The 23,211-nt window shown below is 47.7% G+C and overlaps 1 protein-coding gene across 1 annotated transcript; it reads left to right on the forward strand.

Annotated features, from left to right (window-relative positions):
* The first annotated feature begins 3,279 nt into the window (after positions 1-3,279).
* Positions 3,280-20,322, forward strand: LOC126529401 (uncharacterized). Its single transcript, XM_072284140.1, has 8 exons — positions 3,280-3,481; positions 6,675-6,770; positions 8,277-8,521; positions 11,025-11,103; positions 13,116-13,360; positions 14,466-14,690; positions 16,186-16,359; positions 19,948-20,322. Exons 1-8 carry the CDS (start codon positions 3,301-3,303, stop codon positions 20,320-20,322), a joined length of 1,620 nt encoding a protein of 539 aa, XP_072140241.1. The 5' UTR covers positions 3,280-3,300.
* Positions 20,323-23,211: the final 2,889 nt, after the last annotated feature.

Here is a 23,211-nt window from a genome sequence, read left to right on the forward strand (position 1 = left end):
TAGACAAGACAGACAGACAGACGGATAGACAAGACAGACAGACAGACAGACGGATAGACAGACAGACAGACAGACGGATAGACAGACGGATAGACAGACAGACGGATAGACATAGATAAGACAGACAGACAGACGGATAGACAGACAGACGGATAGACATAGATAAGACAGACAGACAGACAGACAGACAGACAGACAGACAGACAGACAGACAGACAGACAGACAGACAGACAGACAGACAGACAGACAGACAGACAGACAGACAGACAGACAGACATTACCCATTCATATCGGAGTTGGCCGGCGCGAAGAAACTGATGTCGCCTTGCTGCAAGAAGAAATTAATGTGTCCCAAATTTGGCCTAAACATGTCCATGAAGCCCACCTCAATCTGTTCCAGGCGGCGAAATGTACGCTGCGCCCCGTGCGGCGGTCACCGAGGGGGGCGAAGCCGCGTGCAACACTTCCCTGTGCCGCCACATGAAGGACTGGTTTGACGCAACGGTCGGCAGCCAGGCGGACCCGTGCAAGGAGCGGAACACGTTCGTGTGCCAAGCGTCAGTCGCGTTGCCCAGCTTCGACTCCAGCCCAGCCAAGGTCTGTGGTGCATGCACGCCGTGCTGCGCAAGTCGGTGCCTTTCTGTGTTGTGACCATACGTACCACTCAGAAACTGTAGCTTATGCAACCATAATCTTTACCGAGAAGCGCTTGCGGCGAACGCTAGACGCGAAGGCGACCTTTCTGGTTCCTTTTATTCCTTTCCCCCGCACGGCCGGTGACACCGCTGCTGCGGATGCGCGGAGGCGAGCGCCATCTGGTGGTGCTGCAAGGAACCCAGTGGCGCGCGCCTTCCGTTGTGATTGGTTGAATTGTCTGTCGACGGAGACGAAGAAATCCCGGGAGTAGAGAGTGTCCTTCATAATATGGTGGACTTAAAAAGGTTGTGGGTGTTGATTGTGATGACGATAATGATGCTAGTGATGATCATTAAGTAGAGGAAGAGACATCTATGAATCATTATCTATAATATCTACAGACTTCGAAATCTATTATCGTAAGAGTAAATTGGTGGGCCCTATTTGCAGCATGTGGCGACCACCGAGGGAAACAGAACAGACGGCCCTACCGTCGGACAGAAGCATGCAACCAGTGAAGCAGACGGCCAGGAACTCATAACGTCCTGCCTGAAATACGCGCGGAATCCGGCAGAGGGAGTGCAGGATGTGCTGTCTTTTTTGGAACACTTCAACCTGGACCTGCGCCGCATCGTTGACGATCCCACAGATGATCCCGTGCAGCGCATGATGCAGCTTTCTCTTGAATATGGCGTCGATGCACCGGTGTCCTTTTCGCGGAAGTACGACGTTACCGCAGAAGCATCAGCGCCTTTCACTGTTCAAGTAAGGCTTAGTTTTTTGTTTTTTTTCTAGTAGGAAGCATTCGCCGGCAATGTAAAATAATATTTCAAAAAATCAACACATCAAAATTACCCTTGGGTACCTTACTCGAATAACTGCAAACAGAAATTCTATCTAGGACACTCCATTAGTCCGTGTGGAGGCTTTTCCGTTTATTTGCTGCTAAAGTGAAACCAATTTTATATTCTATGTAAACTTTCACCACAGCCAAGCGCCATAGCCAGCCCAGTAATTAAACAGTTAGCTACTGAACCTTACTTAATAAGCGAACGGACTGCGATGACTATTCAATCATCTAGTGTCCGCCGTACTGAAAGAACGAAGAGTGAAGAAAACATAATAACATCCCTTAAATCCTTGTTTTATTCGTTTTTATTTTACTAGGTCACCCTGTACCTGACAAACTACACAACTTATTTTTATCCTATTGCAATAATACAGTTAGAAGTACTTTGTTAATATCAATGGCATCGTAAACAGTTTGAGAAAGTGTGATCCAAACGTAAATAGTCGGTGAACAGAAGCTTTTTGGAACGAATTTTTTTAATTGGCTTCAAAGCATGTTTATGAGCATGTCTGGTCATTCGTGCATAATAGGTTCGGAATATAACATACTGATGTTGGTGGTAATCTTAATCAACATGGCGATTGGTCCTGCCACGTGTGCCCGCCTCCACTGATGACCAACCTGAATGAGGCATAATCGTCATGCATACGGCAAGCGACTTCCTTTAACCTTTTCTCTCTCAATTATACATGCAGAACTCATAATTGCTTGGCAAGACATAGTCTGCATGGAACGAAACAAAGGCCAAGAATAATCTCAGAAATATGAGTCCGCGCAATCCATGACTATATAATTTGATGGCTCGCTGCCACAAATATACACTTCACCTCGCTCATATTTAGCGAATGTCCACACGTCGCATCATGCCGAGGCAAGGCCTATGTGCGTACCTTGGGAGTTTCCTGCCTATATCGCTTGCATAGGAGGGGCCCATAAAAATTATCCCCTCGATTGTGTTCATACTTCACAGCGTTACGATCTCAATGAGGGGGTCCGCAGAGCCATACTCTGACTCCCAGACCTTGATTTTCCTGGCATGAGAAACGCCTTCGATGTGCTGCCAAAAACTCGACTGAAGTTTTTTCTTTATTTTTCGATCTCATATAATAGAGACCCACAGAACACAAATTATTCACTTCGGTAATAAGATAGCGTCAGAAAGCCTCAATCCGTTCGAAATACGAAAAAAAAAATTAAAAATGTAGTGCTGGTAGAGTCTGTGAAGTTCTTACCCGTCCTCTTGTGGCAAAGGAACGACAACACAGTAGTGCAAACAATCACAAGGGCATTTCTTGCACTTTTCATAGACTAATGCCTGCTAGCCGAGTTGCTATCCACAAAACATGCCGATGGGCACGCGACAGATCGCGGAAGTCCGACTCACCAGACCGGATAACGAGCGGATATGTTCGCCCCATGCTGGACACCAACGCCTGGTCGTTCGCGCGTACGTTCACGCGAACGGTGGCGCGTTCGAACGATCGTGCTCGTCCATTCCGGGGTAGGCCTCGCGAGACGGTCTCGCTGAAGCACGGATCGGCGCACGCGCAGAACGTCCGCGCCGCTTGCTGTACCCGAGCCAAAAAGGAAGAGCCTTCTTTTTGCGCCCAAGTAGCCCCGCCGTTAGGTGGCGTTAGGTGGCGTTAGCAGAGCCACACTCGCGCCATCTCTCGCAATGCGCTTCAACCAGACCGACTGCCGCTGGCACCGAGCCACGCGGCGAAGCCGCATTACAGGAGACGGGAGCTATGCGGGAAAACAACGTATCAGGGGACGCGTGTGAGTCGCGCATCCCCACAAGTCCTGCACGCGAATGCTGTCGCTTATTCGTCCTCACCAGATCACCTTGAACCCCGAAGTGAAGGAATTCGTCGACGCGCTGCACTCACTAGAAGGGGACGATGTCTACGACTTCTACCAGTTCCTCCTCGCCCACTACGCCCTGGTGGACGACGCGAACGTGACGGAGCAGCTCATGGATGCGGACGAAGAGAGTGAGTTTGCGCAACGCGTTTCTCAGTCTCCAGCGCTTATGGGCGGCGAGGTGGAAGTACTACTTGCTCGCAACCGATATTCGCAATAAGATGAGGCATGCGTTATGCTGCAGCAAATGCCCGGAGACCGCTCGGCACATATGGCCCGCCATATGCGATGAAAAATTATAAAGTTAGCAACGGAACTGGTGCCGCAAAGGAAGAACAAGTTTTCCACGTTTTCTAATATCGTGCTAATGGGCAACGTGAATAGGCACCCAGCAGTTCATCGAATGTTGGTCGTCATTCCCCTGAAGCGTCACCGTACCTATAGCGTGCATTTGAAGCGGCCAGAAGTCATGCTGCGACCTTAAATAACGACTAAAAACTACATGCGCTCAAATGACGGACATGGCTTAATGCATCAGTCAAGTTGTGCAACGCTTCTTGTGCAACAATGCCAGTGTTACAAGGAAACACTTCAGGTAGTGTCGAGTTAGAAAATCAGCTGTGCCCAGCGCGCACAATCTCTACCGTAAATGTGGGTGGTTAGCATTTCCGCATGTTATATGGGGGCCTTCGACAGAGTTAATTGTGCGGTTTTACGGGCCAAAAGCCACTATCTGATTATGAGGCACGCCGTAGTGGGGGACTCCAGATTAATTTTGACCAAGTGGGGTTCTTTAGCGTGCACCTAAATCTAAGTACACGAATGCTCTTGTATTTCGCCCCCCTCGAAATGCGGCCGCCGTGGCCAGGATTTGAACCCACGGCCTCGTGCTTAGGAGCGCAGCAACTAAGCAATCACTGCGGGTCTACGACAGGGTCATAATGTTAGGAACACATTTTCTTTCTTTTTTTTTTTGCGGAACTCGCCCACGGCTAAGTCTACTTTTTTCGAGGACACAGCGTTCCTCTTCCATCGCGTTTGCTGGGTCGCCGAGTGACCTTTAAACAGTATTTCGCACTTAATCCGCAAGAAAGTGAAAGAGTAACCCTGAATGCAGCGCAGCATCAAAATTACACTACACAAGGCGTATCCAAAGAGCCTTCTCTCTGGAAATAGTTGCTGCACTATAGAATTTCATTGCTCATAATTTTTTTTTTCAATCAGTAGCTCTATCTTCCACCGCTTCTTTCGTTTATTGTCTTTGGAGTTCTGTGATGCGGGCTTATCTTTTTCCCATGTACTACTTCAGTGCAGCGCTGGGAGGTATCATTAGTGAGCATAGTGGCCCATTCCACGCTCGGTTAGCTTTCGCCCGTTGGTCGTTAACCATCATTCCGAACAGCGATGAGACGAGGAGGGAAACTGAGTTTGCCCGGGAACCCTGTCGCCACCCAACAGCTTCGCCAGCGTAACTGGCATGTGCAAATGTCAGATGTAGAGTGTTCGCATAACATGGCACTGTATAGCACACTTATTTGGCAGAACCATAAGTATATGATAGCCAGAAGAACACTACTAATGCGGTCGCATGTCGGTGTGCGAACTCCGTGCCTGTCGAAGTGTTCGTCAATTGCTACTGCTTTACTCTACGATTTGCCCACACAGTATTGCTCTCAAAAGATGCGCGATTTCACGTATGCGCTCAACGCTGGTTAAGCTTGTTTTTTTTCTTGCGTCCTACAGCGCCGAAGCGCGTGTATTTGAAGGGTGCCGTAAACGTACTGTAACTGCGCGCGTGCATGTTACAAATGCCCAGCACCTATTGCTGCGTCGCCACCTTTCGTGGCTGTCATTTATGCAGCAGTATTTCAAGGAAACGGATAACAACGCATGACCTGCAACATGCGCATTATGCAACAGGAATGGAAAATGTGCGGCATATTTAACTTACCGTCTCACACACAAGAAATGGCACGTGAAAGAAACTGTAGGGACGGACTACCGTTCAATGTTTACTACCTCTGGTTCTTTAAAGAGCCCCTCACCAGGCCCCATAGCAAATTTTGCTTATACGCTGTAAGTTGTTACGTGTCTTCTCGGGAGCGTTCTGCGGCAAGAATTTTTCAAATCGGCTCATTAATAGCCGAGATAGAAATAATTCAATGCCGTGAACCCATGATTTCAGCAGGCGCGCTCCACTGCCCCGCGAGACACTCTCTTCACTCGCCCCGTCTAACCTCCGCAAATCAAATATCTTCCCTGCGCGCTCCCATACCCGACCTCGAGGATCACGTGACGCATACGTCACGGGCCCCGCCTTCATTTCTTCTCTCTCTCTCTCTCTCTCTCTCTCTCTCTCTCTCTCTCTCTCTCTCTCTCTCTCTCTCTCTCTCTCTCCCTCTCTCTCTTTTCGGCACTGCGCATTTGCGCTGACGGCGTTGCGCGCGACCTCTTTCTATTGAGCATGTGTTGGTGGGCTAGTTGGTTAAGCATGATTACAAAGACGGCGCCGAATAAAACAACACACGAAGAAGGGGAACACGAGACAGCACGTAGGCTGTCTCGTGTTCCAGCACCGATTTTGCGCGCTGTGCGCAAGGACACATAACTAACGGTATAATTCAGTGCTACACGAATACCGAGGCATAGCAAGCGGATCGCAGCGCATGATCACGTGCTGGAACACGGTAGAAAATGGCATAGTTTTGGTGCCTGTGCACGTGACTGCACGACCGTGGGAGCAAGCAGACGAAGCGGAAGCACATCTCCCTTACTTCGGTGCGAAGTAAAACAGAAAAAAAAGCAGGCAGACATTTCGTTTGTGTGTTTTGTTATTTCTGTGAACTTCAATTCATCAATTCAAGCAACAGATCGCACAGGTAATAGATGTTGCCTTCAATAATTCTCGAAGTCACATGTCAACACGAGCGACGTCACAAGCACGTAACCGCAGGGACACTGCTACGTCACCGTCCGGCTTGGACCGCGGTCGCCGCGAGGAAAAGGAAAACCGGCGTTCGGTTTGAAATTTCAGACCTTTCCGCGGCGCGTGGCGATGTAACACTTTGCAGACACGATCGTTATCACGCAAGGTGTGTTCTGCGCTTGTCAGCTCAAAATGGCCAGAACTGGGGAGGTGGTAGCCCACACGCAAAACTCGGGTACGCAAGCACTTTTGCATTCTAAATTCGTTGTAAAGGCAGTCTCTCCGGCTTGGTGTTCAACCTCGCACCCATCAGCACGACGCCATAACCACACAGCCATTGCGACGGGTCAATGCTTGTGCCCTTTCATAACGTGCATTCCTCTGTTCGCTGAATCCAGTCGCACAGTTCGTGAACAAGACAGCAGCAGCAGGTTCGGGGCGACCACTCAGAATGAGCATCGGAGGCCTCGCCAACTCCACGGGCATCTCGACAGGTGTGTTTATGCGGTGACACCTCGGCTCACCCTACGCTATAGGAGCCGTGTTCGGAATCGCTCCGTCTGACCTCTCGCTTTATTTTTATTTTTTTAATCAATCGCTTCACTGCACGATTTCTTCATACCACGCCCAAGTCCCAGGGAAGGCACTACGTCAGGGTGACGTCACGACTTCAAAAATATGTATTTTTTTTCTATGTTCGGGCCCTATTCGAGCGCCGAAAACGGTTTCCTAAACTTGCTGAATCGTTGACTCGTTGGTCCCTTTAGTACGGATATCGAGACACCTTCGACAATGAGCAATTAACTAGACCCGAGTACATGCAGTCGAAATTCAATAACATCAGAACGATGTCACCACACGTATCTTTCATGCAGTTTTCTTTTTTTGGCTTAGCAAGTCTTTTTCTCGAGGTAAGGGTGGTGTCTCTGCTAATTTATAAGCGTTTCTTACTAATATAGATTAACTTACCATATCCCTTTAAAACAGATTTAACAATACCATCGGCATGCAGACACGCTGTTGTCATAGTGTTCGTACGTACTTCTAGCGTCGTCGTCATCTTGTTCGAGTTTACATTAGTGTACCAAGATAGCGTGTACCGACAATCCCCCACCGAAACCTCGCGCCTTCAACGCTCCATCTATCAGATTGATCAGCGTGGTCGAACAAGGGATGTAGCTGCATTCAACGTGTCGACAAGTGTGCTTATATTTGTCGAAACGCCTTGCTTCGCGTTGGCTAAGGCTACCTTACCTGTTTCACCGCTTTTGATCACTTCAAGCGTCTTTCTCTGAACTTGTGTATACTTAGTTATTTTTTAAGCAGTGTCTATTCTCGCTGTACTCCCCTTCTATTGGCTCTCGGAAGATTAGGTTATGTTAGGGCACCCCTGCAGGCTCTCGGAAACACCTGAAGGAAGTATTTTCCCGACAATTTGTCATGTGACTTCCGAGCGCCAATAGGAGGTGAGTGCCGGGAGAAATTTGTTTCGAAATTTCTCCCGGCCGGCGAGAGATAGACGCTGCCTATTTAATACGTGCTATAGCCTATTACGTACTATGGTATGGCAGGCAGGTCTTAGGCTGGAGTGGCTACACATAGCTATCGGAGTTGGTACACCTACTTAGCCACAATTCTTGTTCAGCAAAGGCAATCTAATAGCAAAACTACGTAACAGAATAAAAAATTGAAATAAAGATGCTATCGGCACGCGCGTATCAAAGACAGAGCTCAATGACACACCTTGCCATCAGGGCAACGAAAAATGAAATAAAAGCACAACGCTTGCAGCTTAGAAAGAAAAAAAAAACACTCAGATCATGTGAAAACAAGGTACCAAGTTCGCTCAGAAAAGGAAGTCGTTGCACTTTCAAACACCTCGGCAGAGCACATTGTTCCACTTTCGAAGAAGCTAGCGCTTATGAAGAGCGCGTTTTTAAAAGAGCATTCGTTCTGCATGAGTGTAATCACCGACTCGGATTTCCTATTTCGTGCGGCAGACCGGTGGCAGTGGCTGTTTTCTCGGTTCGACCTTTGCAAGCACGGCGTCAACGAGCACGTGACCGCGGACGAGCAGGCGCTCGCCCTGGTGGCCTACCTGTCGCGCCCCGAACAGAGGCTGGCCATGCGACGCGTACTCGCCTGGAACGTCCTCCGCTACCTGGTCGGACCCAAGGCGGACGTCGTGGCGGTGCTGAACCGGACCCGGGCTGCAGAAGACGTGCCGGACAAGGACGCAGCCATGGTGGGAGGCGGTAGGCCAATACTGCAGGGCAAAAGTTCAAGTTCTGGGGAGCTGTCGACTAACACGCCGCTCTCGCTTGAGTCACTATATAGTAAACGCTGGGAGCGCACGCACATTTCCATGCACTGTCAGCGGTGGTGCCATGCAGGGAGTCATTATCTTTTGTTCTGCTGTACCGTAGACCAGAAGCCTCAAGCTACTCTACCGCGTGCGTTTGGAATAAACGCACTTAACCTCGAACTCAGTGGCCATCCGTCGGGGCGGCCTGTGCCAACGCCAACTTGATAGCACAAGGCCTTTTCACTCCAATCCATGACGTCATGTTACTTGGCCCGATTGCCATAGAATATAATGGGGATGCTCCCGAGTAGGCAACAGTGGTTTTGACGTCACCGCTTTCATCACGCCAGCCTTGTCAATGGAAATTTCGGGCCAGGTATCGTGACGTCATGGATCGGAGTGAACAGGCCTTGTGCTATCTAGGTGGCGTTGCCTGTGCACGCGGATGCCGTCGGTGGAGTTCGACGACGGAGGCAGCTGACGATAAAGCCATCGCACGCGACGACTGTCGACAAGCGCGCGATAAGAATAGTCCGAGCGTTTGTCAATGTCGTTCTTTCCGCAAATGATGGATGCCACGCACGAGCGCTGCGAATTCTTACCCATAAGACCAGTATTTGCACCTTTGCACCGTTTCTGAGAGGCGAGTATCTTTTGCCGTGGCCTGCGGGAACTGGCTTTTATGAACGAAAGAACAACAGCGATAACGATCAGACTGTTCTTATCGCATGCTTGCCGTGAGTGTTCGCCGGCTGCGGCTTTGTAATTCTAGCTGCCCCGTTGGCCCCAGTCGTGAAGCATGCAGCCCAGCGCGGGGGCTCCGCCGACAACTGGCCGAGTGTTTCAAGATGAAGTGCTCGAGCTCGAAACGGGTGTGCGCGAGTAAAATATTCTGGCCAATCGACAATACGTTTTTTTCATGCCATTGCGAGCGGGAACTGTGGCGCTATCGTGTCTACGAGAGGTGCGAGCAAGGCTGTTCAGCCAGCACGGTAATGATGGGTATAGCACGTGGATATATCCTGAACTTCGTTCTTCTGCCTTTAGATGGCTTCGTGACTTTGCAAACTCATCAGATTTAAGAAAGCACTGCCTTATAAATAAATAAATCAACGTTATTAATGTTGTCCTACGGCAGAAGTCGATCACAGGACCTCGACAGCAAGGAAGCCCGGTATTGCCGTCACGTCATTTATACGGCCCTATCGACAAGCTGAAGCAGTGCAATTTTTGAGTAGCGATTCTGCGTGCTTGCGCAGTCTTATTACCCTCTACATTTAAAGAAAAGTATAACTTTCTTTGAAATGTAGGCCAATGTAGGCTCATATAAAGCGTAATAAACGAAGCCACAAGAACGTCTGAAGCCCCAAGCAGGAAGATCAGTCAAATCCATCTACTACCCGTCATTCCCATGGTGTCAGAAAGATCGCAGCGCCAGAGTTCCCTCTTGCAATTGTAGGAAGCTCTATGTTACAGATGGGGGGGGGGGGGGGCTTGCACTGACGTCATCGTAGCCGCCATGCTTGTGCACCGCCTCGGTGAGAAGTTGGGTCCGTGACGTCACATTGAAAGCTATAGATACTCAACAATATTATATATATATATATATATATATATATATATATATATATATATATATATATATATATATCCTTGCACCGTTGTCACGAGTGGTACTCGTGACACGTCACTTTTGCCCACGCATACTTGTACCTTTTCGTATGGCCTCGTGGTGACCGCTATTTCGCCTGTTTGCGTTTCAGTGGGTTTGTGTTTAGTTCTTGGTTCAACCTTGAGCAGACTGCCAAGGCTTTTAGCCCCTATCCCTACGTCGTGGAAGCGCCTACCCTCAGCTCTGCAACTACGCCTGTAGAAACCAAAGGCAACAGATTCGTGTGGCCGCGGGGTATTTTCTCAACGCAGTTCATCAATTGGCTGCTAAAATAGGGCACTTGTCTTCAAAAGATTTGTGTTTGCCTATTCGCTGTCTACTTGACATATTAAGAAAGCGGAAACACACAGCCACAAACAGCTGAAACAAAAAGAAAACAAAAATATAAGCGGACAAGGGACAGATGCTGACTTTTGTCCGCTTCGTTTCTTTCCCGAGGGGTGCGTGTGTGTTTGTGTTGTTTTCGCCTGCTTTGTCGAGCATATGGCCGTTTTATTGGCCGGCGGTGCGGTGTTCTGCACCCAGATTTCAGATCAACGGAGAGCTGCACCGCGAACTGCATCTTCTCCACCGCATGTACGGGATCCCGCTTGGTCGTTATACATCAACTGACTCCATTTCTTAAGTAGCCAGAATGGCAGGTCGCAGTTTGGTCGCCGTTTTCGCTGTGTTACGAAGGCACCAATTTGCGGGCAGTGAAACCCACGAGTGCTGTAGATAATGTCTCGAAGGATCGAGTCAATACTTAGCCAACTAACGTTCTCTTTATAGCCAACGTCGGAGACCAAGTGTCGGCGACTGGTGGACAGACTGAGAGGCGTGCCGCACAGGGTCCTCGACTTATTCGATGGTGAGCTGTACGTTCTCTCGTATATATAGCAAAATACAACGCCTCGCAGCCGGTGAGGTACGGTGAATGCTACTCTACATGAGTAAAGACACGCTATAGACAAATGCTAAGAGATAGCTCGCTGCTATAGGGTAACCAAAGAAGCAATCTTATAAAGACTATACATACGCAAAATCATGGCGCAGATTTGGCGCTGTCACTGTGAATTTGCAGTACCGGTTTTCTTGATGAAACATGCCCATGCTGTAGTGTTTCTTTTTCTTATAGTAATTGGCCACTGATAATACAGCATTCAATTATTATGCATACCAACGTGAAATAAGCGCAGTTTGGCGAATATTATTTCCGTGTGGCAGAATTATCTGTTGTAATCAGTGCAATGATTTATTTTATCAAGGATATCACTGTATGAATTCTCGTCGTCTCTGCTGTCCACCGTGGAAGCTGAACATAAATCAATTAGCCCAAGTTAGTTTTGAATACGTCTACAACTTTTTTCATAATAGTTGTCCTAATTTGCACGTAAGCTATTAAACTAAATCATTTTGTCCGCTTCAGATGCCCTGGCAGATTAAGTCTGCAGAACTTCCACATCTGCTCTTCGTGCCGCATTACGAATTTGCAAATGGCGCGCTTCAACTATTTTGGAAGTTAGCATTATTAAGCAATATTCTTGGAAGTTATGAGGTCCTACATCAAAATTATGCTTCCTTCAATCGGTGAAATTCAGATTTCTGTTTCAAACGCAAAATTTTTTTATTCAAATCCGTTTAGCAGTTTTCTAGGGAAATAATTTAAGCGTTTATATGAAATGTATTGAAGTGGAGAAATCAAAGTAGGCCACGAAGCAAACCTTCCTCTCAGTCCACGAAGTTTTTTGCTCATTGAAACCTCTTGTCTTTGGCCAGCGACCTTGGGTAGTAGTAAGTTCACTACTCTAATTATAGAGGACTGTTCCCACGAAATGTTGTACTGTATGATTTGAGCAAGAATTACAAGGGCAACCGAGGAGGTCTCCTTTTTGTTACAATCGTATATTTTAATCGCAACAAATCCGTCATCCACTTTGCTGGGTCATTGAGCAAGTGTACCGTAGACCAAGCGCTGGGGGCGTCAGCTAACACTACTCATTGCCATGGCGACTAAAGTGAAACATCCTTTCAGTCGCAGGCGTCAGGCATACAATACGTAAGCATGCTTTACGTAAGCATACAATACGCAAGCATACATTACGCAAGCATACATTACTCAAGCTTACAATACCAAGAAACGGGTCAAGGAACCTTTGCGTGCTACCGAGCGGCACCAAGGCTGCCAAATTTGAGCTCACTGTCTGTTGACCTTATGTGGTTACAGAGGGTACGAAGTGCTTTGTGGACACGAGTCCTACTTCCAGTTTTCTTAACGTGCCCAACAGGCCAAAGTCGGACAAAAGTCATCTCTCTTTGGAAAGCTTACAACTAGAATAGCAGCAATTCCTCCTCTAAACTGGCGAATTCGAGCACAAGGACAAGCACTTCTTAAAGGTCAACTGCAACGAAACTTTACCTTGGGTGCAATGGGTGATAAATGAGCCGTGTAAACTACGGAAGCAATCTTGGCAAACTAAAGCTCAATACTAGTGTAATTCTGTTTATTGCAGCCTCTAAATAACGCCTAAGCAGGCGACGCGTGCATCTGGTTGTCTGCGGATATGACGTCGGATGACGTCGTATAGCCAAGGGCGGCACCCAATCTCAGAGGTCACGCCTGTAGGAGCCGCGAGTCCCGAGTCATGCGTCACTTCCGTCGAGCGATAATCACGGCATTTTTTTTTCAGCCCTAGTAAAACAAATCAAATATAGCGATCCTTTCCTTAAGCATTCACTCGTATTTCATGAGCGAAAGTTTAAGCAGAGGCTGTTCTACATTTATACTACCTTAAAATGGGTGTTATTACGCGAGCAATAATTTTCTCACCAGTTCGCCGATAAAATCTGACATTTACTAAGCATGCCGTCCGTGCACAACAGGCAAGGCCGCAGTGCCCGCAGCGGCCATCTCGGCTGTGACCGGCCTCATGTCACAGCTCCAGGATGCCGTGGCTTCCATCTTCAAAGGCGGCGCGGCGAACGGCAGTCCCATCGCGGCAGGAGGGGACTCGACACCTTTTCCAACCACCAACGCTGCGTCGCAAGCGGCGCTGTTTCCGGATTCTAGACGACGGGACCTGGCTGACCCCGAGCATCTTTTCGTGGCGCTCGGAGCCACGACAAAGGTTGTTCACTCTTCAGAGCATTTACGTAGGAGGGATATACCCGCGGTGTCTGTACGTCCGTCGCTCCGTCCATTCGTAACCGGCTGTTGGTCAGGACACGCTGCAACCTGAACACCATGAGTTTTGCAACCGCTACGCCACCTGTGCACGGCAGTGTGAATGTGGGACGGTAAAACTAGTCTGATACTGTTAGCCCTGTACAGTCTGATGCTAACTCATTTTCTGTCGAGCCAACGAACAAAAAAAGATATCACAGCCCGTACGTTCCACCCTTGGCGCAATGGCCTCTCCCGGCCCTCAGTCAAAATTCCACCACTAGGTGACTTTCTGTAGCACACTTATACAGGCTGCAAGCAGTGGCTTGCGTTACTTTGCTAGCATAAGTAGCGACTGTAAAGGCTGCCACTTTTATCGCTGGAATGTACCGCATCTCCCTACGTTAAGGCTGCTTTCACATAATGGTCCTGACCACGTGATCGCAGGTTTCACACCCTTACACATTCTGAGCGGATTTGAACGCGGAAGCGCTCCTGTAGTTCGAGTTCGTTATTGTTGATAAAGCAATTATATGGACACTCGTAGCGCATTTCTGCCGTCGCCGTCGCGATAAAAGTCCAGGCACGATAACATCGTCACCGTGTGCCGATGCTGTATGTGGGAATGAAACTTGCGAACGTCATCCGACGATCACGGCTCAATCTCCCGCACGCAAGCGAGGAAAGCGGGACGGAAGCGCGCCTTCTCTCGTCGCACGCGAGGCACCGAGGGGAGTAAAGCGCGTTCTATCTTCAGTGGCTGCTGCGTACGGCGCTGCCGCCGTTCTGGCTTCAAACGACTTCGTGACTTTACAAATTACAGAACAAAATGCATCGCTATAGTTACAAAAATTTGCAATTACTACGCATCTGCGTCGAAACTTACTGCTTCTATTGCGTATAGAAAAATCCGATCGCTTAAAAATTCATGTGGATACAGCGTAATAACTCCGCAAGAACGAATGTATGCTATTGCCCGTCACTGCCAAGCTGGCTGAATGATCGCTCCACCAGAGTTACCTCTATTTTTTTTGTAAGCCTCACTCAGTGATCGCAACTGTGTCTTGCAGAGCGCGACCGGAACCATGCTGCAGGTACCCGTGGGGCCAGGAGACAGCTTCCCCCAGCGCTGGCTGCGTCGCCTCCGCGCCTGGCACGGGCTCCCGCCGCTGGCGCAGGCGCTGCTTCCGGCGATGACGTCAGCTGTCAGCGTGGACTCTCCGGCCACCTTCTTCCAGCCACCATTCTACGTTCCCGGAGCATCGCCCGAGTACAACCTCGCCGCGCTGGGTCAGGTGCGAGTACAGCAAACACGTCTTTTTTTTTTTTACGATAGCAACTATATGGACATTCCAGGCGAATTTCCACCGTAGCCGTCGGCGTCGCCGTGATGTTTCGTAAAAAAAATCAAGTGCCATAACGGCGCTGCTGCGCGCCGTATGCTGTGAGGGCAGGCCGAGAAAGATGTTGGCTTGATGCGGCTGTCTCTTCTCGCGCTCGAGAGGTAGGAAGGCGGGGAATGTGCGGACCATCTTAGGCGCGAAAGCGGAGGAGCGGCGAAATGTGCCCTCGCGAGGAAGGGGGAGGGGGAGGTTGTCCGCACCTACTCTTTCAATCCAGCTGCAGTGGCTGACCGCAGCTGCGCGCGACCTTTCTTAGAGGCAATGTGCGCTGGGTTCGAAGGCTAGCCGAGCTGCGCTGTGTTCTCGCTCACACAGTTCAGTTGAAGCAAAACGCGGCAAGAAGGGGAATTCGCTCGCCCCTGTTGCCTCTCTTCATCACGCTAGCGTTCTAACAGGAAGTGTCCGTGGCCATCGAATGAAATGTGCTCGCGTTTGTCTGTGCGCGCGCGAGAACGTGCTTCGTAATTCATGTTGAATAGCTGTACGGTATAACGCGATTAAAAGACAAAACAAAAGAAGACACACAGGGACACACACAGCGCTGTGTGCGTTCCGGTGTGTCTTCTTTTGTCCTGTCTTTTAGTCGCGCTACCGCACACCTATTGAAGATGTGTTACCAACAAACCCACATTGCAATGTTCTTAATTCAGTTAGTAAGTGAATGTTTACAGAAGTATAGGCAGCTGCTAAAACGACTAAACTTGCTTCGGATAGTTGTTTAATAATTTGCTATTTTAATCAGTGTTTCGCTTTTCGGACTAAACTGCAACTGTTTAATCGTTTGAATCGTTTAATTTTACTCCCGGTTAGCAATCGACTTCTTAGGATCATATATTCTTTCGCAATGTTGGCTTTTAAGAAAGTAGCACTTCTTAAAAAAATTTGTTGCTAGGCTAGTGGACTCATGTTATCAAGTAAAATTAAAAGAGCGCAATGGAACACACGGACAAGACTAAGCGAATCTGTTCGCTGTTTTTTTATCTCTTTAGATTTTACTTTAGATTACTTCTTGTTGGCCCAAGGGCACAGTGTTTTGTATTCATATGAAAAGTAATCATTACTTTCACAGTGGTTGCCTCGTGCTGTGGTACACTTGCATGAGTTTCTGGCGCACGAAAGCTTTGCTGACGGTCTGCGTGTTACATGCGCTTATTTACGATAAAGCATCTAGCGGTGTATTCGGGTGAACACATACGTGTCTATTTATATTCGCTTCTCATTTTATCCATTTCTCGTAAACCTCTGTTTGTCCATCAACCTGTGCGTCTGTGACCCCCCCCCCCCCCTCTCGTTCTTCTATGTATATTTATCTGTGCATTTGTAAGCTCTGTTCCGTGCATGCGTCTCCTCGCGAAAGTTAATGTAATTCTACCCCCGGCCCAACCAGGTCATCGCCAAGGCCCTGGCGCACGAGTTGGTCGAGCGGCGCCGCTTCGATCCAGCCGTCAGAGGGCGCTGGCGAAGCTTCTGGCAAAGCCGCGACACCAACGCCGCCAACGACAGCACTTACTGCCTGCATGCCGGCCACGACAAGGCGAGTCCTACATGCAGCCCGGCTCAGGTTGATGCATTCCAAGCCCGAGGCAACAGTTGCATCAAGGAATGTGACAATAACTTTTCTTTAAGGAAGTGCAGAAACCGTCTACAATGGTTATCAATCTAATCGAATAGCCAAACTCTTCGCTGTAAAGCAATTGCTTATATTTTTTTTTAATGATGCGGTTTAGTGCGCATATTTTCTTTTTTCAGTGATATTATTTAGGCAGCGTTCGTTGTTTCATTGCTTATTACGGTCGAAAATGGAGCCGTTATCCAGCAAATCTGTAGTATAGGTGGCTACACGTACAAGCCCGTACGTCGTACGTACGCTACCTCCAAAGGCGCGAGCGCCGGCATTAAAGGAGACGGCCGTCCTCGCCCGCCACCACACATGGGGAAATGGCGGTGGCCGAAGAGGAGGGCTGTCCTTCCGGAGCGCTCCACCATAGCCTCGAAACCTTTATGCACTCCCCAAAGCTCACTCGCGCAGCAACGCATGCGTTTCAAAGAACTGTGACAGCTGGCGTTCGGTGGCGAGTGCACTCCGCAACTTATCAGCGCGAGAATGCGAGTACCTTGCGTAGGCACCTTTAATCAGCGTTGAAAGTCCGACCACCAACTGCCGCCTCCACGAGAACGCGCGAAGGTGTCGCAGGAAGCTATTGTTACTAAATGCCTGCGCAATGGTTTCAAAGTACCTGCCAGCATGTCCTGGGATGTCAGACATCATGCGGCTACACATCGCCACCAACTCAGCAGATCAGGGAGCGTAGTTGGGGAAAAGGGCACTGCTCCTCGGGCCCACCCTAATATGAAGGGGGTAATGCCCGAAGGACCGCTGACGTGCTCCGAAACCGTACAAAAACACTATGTTGATATAGGAGCGTAAGGAAGCCAAGAAAAGAAAGCTATACAGATTCGACGCACTGTGTGAATTGATGTTATGAAAAGCAATTTACGAGTGTAAGGCCAGCAACGGTGTCCGTGTCGCGAGCGAAGCGTGTACGACGACAGCAGCAAGGCCACGACGACAGCACGACGGCCGGTTCTGGCGAATAAACGTTACCACCTGTTCCATTACCACCTGCGTCGTTACCGAAAGCATCACAATGTTTCACACCGTGTTAAAGCGCGAGCTGCCACTAGAGACGGATGGGGAAAAGTGACGCGGCTCTCGCTCTGTAACCAACTTGCCGCTGTGCGATGTTACACCACGTAAAGGACAATAATGGTAATAATAATATCACGATTTTTGAGTATATAAATACCGTTGTAGAAACTAACCCCATCGAAAATACAGCTTGTGTGCAGAGCATCCAGCTCTGCTTGAGAGTCCAGCATGATCAAAACACATGGCTTCTTCGCAAAGGGCACTTTCGATCGCGATCAATCCCGATCGGAATCCAATTTCTCGGTCGCGATTGGCTTCTTTGCTCAATCTGCGGAACGGGAGAGAACAGCACTCGAAAATCTCGATCCGAAGCGGGCTCGATTGCGGTCGAAAGTGGCCGTGTGACAACGGTATAGATTAATAATTTTAGGAATACTCTGCATAATTGTTTTAAGATTGATCACTACACATCGTAAACAAATACACTACATTATATACTTTCCAGCACCCCAAAGATGTAACCAAAAATTAAGTAATTTTAGCCAAGGAACAGGATACAAATCCAATGAAAGACAAACAGTACAATGAACCCCACAACACTGACTTAGTTTATGAAGAGGAGCAAAAGTTTTAATAAGTCCTGTTGCGACAAATCGAAATGTGAGCATAGAAACACGCAGAACTCTTTTACGTCACGTAACCTAGTGAAAAACAATAAAATTTTAATGTAATACAGCGGAGCAGAAATCTCACGGCTCCTTTCCCCGAATTAGTGTAAACACGCGTTTCAGCAAATTTCTCAACCTAATGAAGAGGGCAGACTTTCTAATTAGGAATTTTAAAGCTACCCAAAAGATAGTCTCTATATAATATATCAAAGGGGACAAGAAAATTTTGAAGACGCTTGAGCTTCGCCTTTAAGAGTGGAAAGATCCCTGAGGGCTTCTCACCTTTCCCGGCAACGGCAGCTTATGTAACCGTAACGTTCACGGGGAAACCATAGGGAAACGCTGGCGGCAAATACTGTGAACGAAGGCGAGCTTTGTGGTTCTTTTTTGGTGGCGTGCAAAGAGCCCAGGGCGCCGCGCCGCGCCTACCAAGACAGAACTCAAACGGCAGCTGGAAAACGCTATGGCGTTAAAAGGGGTTTGTGTGCGAGTTTCCGCGGATCAGAATTAGATTTTCTCGTATATTCAAATTACAATCCAACGCTATCAGATCTGTACGTTGTGTGTAAGTCGTACTTTATGATTTTTCTGATGCATATTATTTTCAGAAATTCAATTAATTCCGTAGCTTCTTTGCGCTACACGGAGGTCCTGCGTGGTTGGGTATGCTTGGTTCGGAATGACTATTCCCGGAACGACGGTTCTTCTTTCTTTGTTTCTTTTTTTTTTTTTGACACGGGGCCCTTAATACTATCGCGCTAATAAAATACAGGAATAATCTGAACAGCCTAAGAATATCTCTGTGGGCAGACATACAGTAAGCCAAGTCGTCATCGTCGCACATAGTGTCAGTCTCACATGCAGATACGTATGCATCTTACGTCACATGTCACAGTGCTCAATGCGCCACCTAGCCCCAATTTCTCGCACAATTATCTGTAGTGAACATTCAGGGAGGGAATCTGTTATTCGACGCCGGAGAACGACATTTAGGAACAGCGGTGACTTCAGGAAAAATGGCGTTCTTTGAATCTTTTTCCTGCATTGTATATATCTAAATTTGTTTCGTGAATTGTTGGTGATTCGTTCGGGAGTTAATCTCTTATGACAGTGATGTTTACTGGCATCACCTGTGAAACGGAGCGGGGACAAACAGTCGCTTAGCCTGCTTAATTTAGTGGGCTTTTACTACGTCTTTCCCTATCTAGCCTTTTGCTTATCTGATCTCGAGCTAAACTTTCGTGTTTAAACATCCATCACTATATTGCGTCATTGTCTACGCTTGAAATGACTCCGTTTCTATACATCACATCTTTGTGTTTATTTTTTTCACACAATTATTCTGATCGTTTCTTGCTTATCTCCACTGCTGACCGCTTAATACATCCATATTCTCTGAATCCCAACGCTTCTATAAAACGAACGCAGCCCACGGGCCTCGCCGGGTGAGAGAAACATATCTTGGAATTCCATTGCGAAATGCCAAGTCGTTACAAGGCTTTTTTTTTTTTTCAGCACGCGCATGCCTCATCCTGCGGCGCTTATTTTTCTCCGGTGTGTTTTTGTGCTCAGGAAGTTGGCTCAGGCCTCCAATAGTGAAGCACACCCCCTTCGCTTTTTAAACATATTTTTCCTCGTGATTTCTTTCTTGCCGGTTCTGTAAATCTTGATGAATATTTGTTGTTGTTGTTGTTGTTGTTGTTGTTGTTGTTGTTGTTGTTGTTGTTGTTGTTTCCATCCTTTCCATCCGATTTACCGTCTCTGGTTCTCTAAATTTCTTCCTTTTTATGACCCCCCGATTGTCTAATCCATGTGTGATTCGACGCCGCAGAACGACACCTGGCGGCAACGGAGAATGAGCGAAAGCGAGCTCGCCGAGGGGGCGCGCCTCGACGAACTCCTGGGTTCCAGGATAGCCTACTTGGCCTTCCAAAGAACCCGACTCGCCGTCACCGCCGGGAGTGGCGGTCGTTCGACGACGACGGAACTGCTGCCGGGAGTGAATCTCTCGAGCAGGCAGTTCTTCTTCATAATGCACTGCGCGCTCGGCTGTGCCATGGGAGGGCAGCAAAGCCCCGTGCGGAGCCCAGCCGACCTCAAGCAGCGATGCATGGTCGTGTACCAGACGCGAAGGCGTCTCGTCGACCCATCCTGCGGGCAGCTAGCCGAGAAGGGAAGCGGTCCGAACGATTGCCGCTACATATAGGCTGCTATTAAAGGACAATCGAGAGCTGAGCTGTGCTTGTCCTTGTGCTCTCGACTCAAACGATAGGATGCGTAACGTTTCCCAACAAAAAATCACCAATTACTACCGCGATTAAAGCATACAATAGGAAATTTGCAGACGATGCCAGCCCAAGCAGTACACTCGTGCGTAAACTCGTGTGTCAAGGACGCTGAAACTGTGAAAACAATCTGTATCCAAGATTTTTTTTGAAAACGCTTCCCGGTACCGATGAACTGATGATCTTCGTTATATCCGAACATCTTCAGTTGATTAACTACATCCGAGTTAAATAAAATGAATTGTGAGACAACACTCCTATCGTAGCTACAGAGAAGCACTTGACAACATGCTGCAATCATAAATTTTTAGTTCGTCCATAGTGCCACTAACACAGTGAACCCATCACCTGGAACCCTTATAACACGAGTACTCTCGAACTTTCTTACGTCGCGAGATGAAAGTCGTTCTTCAGCAGTTGGCAGTGTCTGGTGGGAAAACCTGCTCCCGCGCCCTAAACGAATCCACATCAACGAGAATTGCTGAAACCTATTGATTCTGCTTTTTTTTTTTTTTACAGTGAAGTTGCTAGCGCAGTTGTTGAAGTTACTGTCTGTGAAGTTGTTAGTGAAGTAGAAGTGCTGGGAAAACGTCATCGCACGTTTTCGAGGTATCCTGAGAGAAATGTATTATTCACGAAGTGTTTAAACAATGGGGTGATCCGGGAGGGGGGGGGGGGGGGATTGATGCATGGGATGGGTTATGCAATCGCACATTATGAAATGTGTGGGTTAATTAATGGCTGTGTAAAAATAACATATAAAACCTCGTTTTCTGCTTCTTTGGGGGCGTTACATGACAAGCTTATGTTCCTGCTGCGTTGAGAAAACGAAAAGCTGCAGCAATGTGGCGTCTACAATTTACATTTACAGTGTTACATTTACAAACTAACATTTACATTACATTTACAACGACTCGTGGCCTCGTCATCGGGAGCACGTACCAAAAGTTTGAAGCGTGTAGCTCAACTATGTGATTTGAATGCACTTTACTAAACACTCAATTTCTTCCTATTATCATGCGGTATTCGAGACGCGTAGTTGGCTTTCCCGGCATGTTTGCGGAACTAAACGAGGCAAGTTGCTTATGTTGAGTTAAAATCGGGGTGTCGAACCCAAACTTTTTGTTTCGGGTTCAATCTTCTGGGTTCGGTTCTGGTTCTGCTCCGGAGCCAAAATATTAACAGTTCGAACCGGTTCGGAGTTTCCTGAACCAGTTCATTCGGGTTTAAAGCCCCAAAAAATAAACATTCACACTATTCCGGCTGAAAGACGTGTGATGCTTTCAGAGAAGCGCACAAGTTCCCTTTGCTACTAGCTGTGCAAGGCTATTGCAGACTCATTTCTTTGGAACGGGCGTAACTTCTACAAAAAAATATATCCCAAAAATGATGCGCCATGTGAAGCTGTATCTAGGGGTCTGAATATGCACATTCATTGGGGTTTGTGGCACCCTGTGCGCCTATGCAATGTTTTTGCCGCAGTTTCCCTTCCTCCTTATTTTCGCCTTCATTGGATGCTTGAAGTTTTCCGCGCTCGTTGTCCGTAGTGTACAAAATGAAGTACAATGTGCAATCTACTATTAACTGCCTATGCAATACGTTTCCTTTATTTTTTAGGAGAGAAGGCACTTAGCTCTAAGAGAACATGTATTATCCCAGTAAAACGAGCAACTGGACGAGTCGATACATATTCATGGACCAGAACACAACACGAAAACAAGACAGGAAGACAGAGGCGAGTACACATGTGATCGAATCACAAATAGATGCATACCACGCTTGCACCTGTCAGCTGAGCATGAGAGTAGTACGCTGTACAGAGGTGCGTTTTGAACTGAGAGGTCGGAAATGTTGGCAGCCAAACGGGTGATGCATATCGTATAAAATGATGATCTCAACTTGTGATACATAGTAACGCATATTGAAAAGCGAAAAAAAAGGACAAAAATGTTTTCAAAAAGGAAAGGAGCAAGAAATTTCTGATTTAGTTCGGAGGTAGTGAAAGTTTTCAGTAAAGCTCCAAGTTCGAATTAAAAAAACAAATGACGCCGAGGACTTTCTTGTCCGCATCTGAAGGTGACGCCATGTAAAATAGCGTTGGCGTTGGGACATCCCGTGGCATGGTTGTTGAGGCAATCCAGGAGACATAATTTTTCTGTGCTGACGGTGTTTTCTTTTTCACTGCGCGCCCAGGAGGTAATATTGTGTACCTCGTGTGTCCTTGTTCCTTGATGTGAGCTTTTGGCAAGTGGAATGACAACCACCGAGGCCTCTTCAGCGCATTCCTGTGCCCACATCCAGGGGAGGTTTAAAATTCATACGAGGGAGATTTAAAAGTTTGTGAATCATAATATTTTACAGTAGGAGATTTATGGTGAGCCTCTGAGAACTTCCAATCGAAGACGTGGCTGACGCCTAGACGGCGACAGAGCGGTCGATGGTAGTGCGATGTGCAAGGAAAAGCGGAAAGATTCTTTTTACGAGAGGTGTGATATCTAAAAAAGTCTACTACAGCCTCTGTGGGGTGGCAAACATTGTCGGAAGCACCTTTAAAATGCAAGTAAGTGAGCAATGCTTGTAAACTTTCGCCTTTAATTTGATCGAGTGTTTTTACGGAGCGCGAACGTAAGAGGGGGAGATCGCTCTTCCTACGATGCGAAAGCGTATAGATTAAGATGAAGTAGAATACCGGTGTATAGGAAGTAATGTCGACTGCAACTTAAAAAGTTGTTCGAAAATTTTGCCATAAATAAAATTCATTGCAATACTTGGGTATGATGAGAATGAAATGCGTGGTCGGTTAGGTTTCG

This window comes from Dermacentor andersoni, chromosome 8 (genome assembly GCF_023375885.2).
Source record: "Dermacentor andersoni chromosome 8, qqDerAnde1_hic_scaffold, whole genome shotgun sequence".
Lineage (NCBI taxonomy): Eukaryota > Metazoa > Arthropoda > Arachnida > Ixodida > Ixodidae > Dermacentor > Dermacentor andersoni.

Coding starts and splice junctions, on each gene's coding strand:
- LOC126529401 (XM_072284140.1), top strand. CDS start 3,301: ATGCTGTCGCTTATTCGTCCTCACCAGATCACCTTGAACCCCGAAGTG. Junction 6,771..8,276: donor CTCCACGGGCATCTCGACAG/GTGTGTTTATGC, acceptor TTCGTGCGGCAG/ACCGGTGGCAGTGGCTGTTT. Junction 11,104..13,115: donor GGTCCTCGACTTATTCGATG/GTGAGCTGTACG, acceptor CGTGCACAACAG/GCAAGGCCGCAGTGCCCGCA.